Below are 4955 nucleotides of genomic sequence, written 5' to 3' on the forward strand. Positions count from 1 at the left end.
CTTACTCATTGGTGTAGGGTGGAAGAAATTTCATCAGTACTTAAAAAAAAAAAAAAGACCTTGGAGCTCTTCCCTGACCCCAAATTAAACATCCAGAGATTGTATAAGAAAAACAAAAGAATTCAGTTTGGTAAACCTGAGTTATGGTAGAAATTCAGCAGAATATTTTCATATAAAAGTGTATTCAAAGAGGCAGCGCCTACCAGACTCACAATGTACTGTTACTCAATCTCTAGTAAGGGAACATTTCCATTAATTCATTAATTTAAAGCAGCTGTGATTTTTGTCTCCCAAGATGCTCATAAAAGGAGCATAAGGCTGCAGTGCTGTTATGTTAGTTACCACAGGCTACCACGTTACTGACATATTTGCTCCCAGTTTTAGGGCTCTAAGAAAAGCATACCACAGTCAAACTGAGACTACATCAAAATCTAAAGAGTATATGCTTTATTTTTATAGAGAACACAGAAGTCTATTCAGGATAAAAATTAAAACTATGAAATCTTAACAATATACAAAGGTCTTTCTGTTATAGGACCCTGCGGTTGCTGTCAAAATTGAAAAACTCATCAAATTTAAGAAAGTGGTGTTGTTCTAGGTTAGAAGTTACTCCAGACACAAAACTGCTATAAATAACTCTGATATATTCTCAGAATGGCCCACAGCCACGCCCCTGCTACAAAGTATTTTGGCTTTAACGGGACACTTGCTACGTGGTCAAATACCAAGTCTTTTGTAAAAGATAACCACAATCACCTCATACTCAAAAAACACTTTATGGATATCCTGCTGGATGAAGCTGTTGTCAACAAAGCCATCTTCTGTGACCTTGCATTCAGTCAAGGCCAAGAGGGAGCAAAGTTCAAGCTTGAGGAAATGAAAACAGGAAAAACAAGTGATTCTTCCAAAAGCTGTAATTTTAGATGCTGCCTAAAACATTAAAACAATTTTCCAGGAAAAAATAAACAGAATATTCCATTTTTTAATTTTTATGAATAACTGTCAATACAACAGAAACTAGTATAATTATAAAAAATATAAAATAATCAGAAGAATGTTATACAATAGAAATCAAAACCTGAGCTGAAAGCTGATCAGAATGTCTGAAACAACACTGTTCTGAGAGAAGCTAAGAAATATGTTTGCTAGACTTTGTAAATAATTCATATAACTCAGAAAAGGTTGTGACTTTTGCCATTGCCAAACATTTAACATAACCAGGGTTACTTAAAGCTCTCAAAGTGGGAGTCAGGGAGGTATGTAAATTGTAGATTTTTAATTAGCAAGTTGAGATGTTTTGGTAAAATATGGTTTAATTATTTATTCATGTAGAGCTAATAGGCTAGCCGGTTTATCAGAGCATAAGAGAATGCCAAAAGAAGTCAAAGGCATGGAGATGGATCAACATAAATCCATCTCAACTTCTGGAAAACAACTTATGCAGTATAATACCATAACAAAGAACAGTACTCGCAGAATAGGAGATGTGGTCTAATTCAGTTTTCACTTTGATGACTTCTAGAGTATCTCTAAGAACTTGGTGAAATATGGAAATTCTATTCCTTTAATTAACAAATGTCCATAAACAGAAGAAACAAAAGAAAGCTAATGCAGTTATGGGCCTTGATTAAAAATCTGTTAACATGAATGCATTTGAATATGTTGAATCTTGAATCATACTTACAAATCAATGATTACTATACTATAAAACTTTACAAACATAAAATCTCATCTGTTGCATAACTCCAAAACCAATGGAATTAATTCCTTTTCCCTTTTAATTACTCCTTCAACAGAAAGTCCTAAAACCGAGTAGTCATTGGAATTCCTGCACTTGTACACGTCATCAAACAAAATTGTTTTTGTCAAAATGATGTAGGAAGCAATTTCAAATGAAGTGAAGGCTCTTATATTTTCTCAAAACATATTTTCAGTTCTTTGTACTCCAGGTTACATAAAAAAGAAATGAGGACAGCTAGAATCATGTAATTTCTTTCAGCCCGATGGCATTAAACTCCCAATGTCTCCATGCTAGGAAAGAATACAGTATTTAAGTGCTCTATTATAAAGTTATCTCTAGCTCTAAAAGAGACAACTTTTGCTTTTAAAAAAGAAGACTGAAGCAGTACCCTTTACTTAGCGGAGACCAGCCACTGACTTCCTTCCTGTACCAGCTTTCCAAGACGATACTAAGTGAGTTTTTGCCCTAATATTTTTGCCCCGGGTTCTGCGAGGCTTCTCTTCTTTGTGCACCTTCGTGTGCTGCCTAAGATGAGAGCTCTGGCTGAAGCATTTGCCACATTCACTGCACTGGTAGGGCTTCTCTCCGGTGTGGGTTCTCTGATGCTGAATAAGGTGGGAACTCTGGCTGAAACATCGGCCACATTCATCACACTGATAGGGCTTTTCTCCAGTATGAATTCTCTGGTGCTGAATGAGATTTGAACTCTGTTTAAACCTTTCTCCACATTCATCACATTTATAGGGCTTTTCCCCAGTATGGATACGCCGATGCTGAATGAGATTAGAACTCTGAAAGAAACTTTTCCCACAATCAACACATTTATGGGATTTCTTTCCAGTATGGATTTTCTGGTGTTGAAAAAGAGTCGAGCTCTGACTGAAACTCTTTTCACATTCAGTACATTTATAGGGCTTCTCATCCAAGCTTCTTCTCAGTCTACTCAAGCTTGAGTCAAACCGAATGGTCATTCCCCATTTCTGCCGCTGCCGGCCTGTTTTGCGCTGGTTCTCAGAGGTTCTTCCTTGGCTTGAGCTCCGAGAAATACCTCCTTTAGGTTTTCCTAACCGCATGGTTAAGAGCCAAATGTTGAGTCTATTCTCTTCTTCTGAACGAATGTTTCATTTCCTAGAGCTACACAGCTCAGAATTTTCTGGGTGTAGAAAAAAAATTATACACGATTTGTTAACTATTCAATTTTATAACTCTTTAAATTCATCAAAATTGCATTCATGTTTAAATTAAAAATGTATTCAATACATATGAAAACAAAGATAATTCTGAGGAAAAATGTTTGCAAAATAATTCTAATTCCAGAATTTAAACTTAATAAATATCATTAAATAAACATTATTATGTTTTAATATCTACTCCCATGTTAAACTTCTGAAACTGAATTAAAAAAAAGGTGGCAAGTAGAACACACAAAAAAAGGGAGAAATTAAGTTTACATGTAAAAATAGGCTAGAATTTTTAAAAATACCCAAATGCGGCAAAAATTCAAAACTTAAAATATATTAATTTCATTTATTTACATATGTTATCTAAAATAGTGGCTATAAACAAAGAAACAAATCGCAAACTCTAAATAGGTGAAAACATAGAAGCTGGGTTATAAAAGTAATAAAATTATTGGAACTATTTTCCACATTATTTGTCAGAAGTAGACCATAAAATGGGAATAATTACTCTGAGTCTCTGCATACAAGCTTATAAAGCAAATAACTGAAAACACAAATTACATCTTTGTTTTGCCATTTATCTTCCTGTATAACTGAGACTTCAGGCCTGACAGTGCTGAGGAATTAATGTGGATACTGAATAATTATACCTGCTTTAATTATGGTATCAGAAAGAGCACACTGCTTACACTACAAAATTAGAGATCACTACTCATTCCTTAACTTTAGTAAATATTTACAGAACATATATCAAAAGTAGACATTTGTTAGGTCTATAGTGCTGGTGTTCAAAAAAATAGCTGTAATAGTACTTAATATAATAGTACTTAAACATTGAAAAAAACATTTATTCTTTTTAAAGTATAACAGTCAGATCTAGTAGGAAACGCAGAAACTATCTAATCCACCTAGAACGCTACAAATGAGGAAATCATACCAACAGATAGCTTGTATGCTAGACACCGTGCTATTTTGATTCTCATTAACAGCGTTATGCAATTATCTCAATTTTGCGGCTAAGGAAAGGCAGGCATACTTTGGCCAGGTTCCCAACCCCTAGCAACCTGACCCCAGAGTCTGTTCTCTTAGTGGCAGAACTGACGTGCCACAACTTCCAACGCCAAGTCCAGCTCTGAGACCGATGCCCAGCATCATTCCACACAGGTGCGGTTATCAAAGTAAACTTGAGGGCTAGGAGCAGCTTGTCATGCGAACATGGGTAACAGGAATGTGTATGTTTTTCATACATAAAATTGGATGACAATAAAGTTACTCCACCATAAAGGATTAGAAGTTTAAATGAGTCAACATCTGTAAATCCCTCAGAGCAGCTCTGTGCGTTTGTTAAATGTTTAGTCTCGAAATGCGCCAACGGAAGGCATAAGGAAGCAGCGCACGGCCCGACCCGTCTGCCTCTTGCACCAACTGCTGGGGCTCCCGTTAAGGCCTCTGCCATTCCGAGGCCTCCGACGGCGGCTCTTCACAGGCCGGGTGCGGCCGCTCCCACCGCCATCGCCCTCGGGGCGGCAGGGGGGAGCGGAGGCCGAGGCCACGCCCACCATCTCGACGCCAGGGTCTGTGTTGCCTCTTTACCGCCAGCTCGCGCAGTCCGGCTCCTGAGCACCTGGCCCAACACCCCGGCCTACTACTTACCGCGCCACGGGCTGCCAGCCTCGCTCCCTCGCTCGGGGTGCCTCGCGTCGCCGGAAGTAGGGGCCGCGCCGGTCGTCCGCGCCGCATCGGTCGCTCTAGGAACATGGCGGAGAGATCCTCTATGATCCTGAGCCCCCTGGAGTAAAGAAATTTCGTTGGTTGTTTTCCGCACCAGCCCCTCAGAAAGCGTCCTGTGACACCCTCCCTTGGTGGCGGAGGAGAGGCCTACCGGGCCGCAAACCGCAGCCAGTGTTCATCAGGACTTTTGAACTGCAACACCAGCATCCCCAACCGGAGACTTAATTCTTTCTACAAATATCGATCACTTACTAATTTTAAAGAGGCACTTTTGGAGAGCGTAAACTGTTCCTGATCTTTTT

The 4955-nt window shown here is 38.8% G+C and overlaps 1 protein-coding gene across 1 annotated transcript; it reads right to left on the reverse strand.

The window, feature by feature from the left end:
• Positions 1-432: 432 nt before the first annotated feature.
• On the reverse strand, positions 433-4728 carry ZNF22 (zinc finger protein 22). The gene is made up of 2 exons (XM_011378139.2): positions 4576-4728; positions 433-2894 (listed from the first exon to the last, which is right to left on the reverse strand). The coding sequence occupies exon 2, from the start codon at positions 2812-2814 to the stop codon at positions 2137-2139; it is 678 nt and encodes a 225-aa protein (XP_011376441.1). The 5' UTR covers positions 2815-2894; positions 4576-4728; the 3' UTR covers positions 433-2136.
• Between the last annotated feature and the right edge of the window lie 227 nt (positions 4729-4955).

Source organism: Pteropus vampyrus, unplaced genomic scaffold, assembly GCF_000151845.1.
Source record: "Pteropus vampyrus isolate Shadow unplaced genomic scaffold, Pvam_2.0 Scaffold331, whole genome shotgun sequence".
Classification (NCBI taxonomy): Eukaryota; Metazoa; Chordata; class Mammalia; order Chiroptera; family Pteropodidae; genus Pteropus; species Pteropus vampyrus.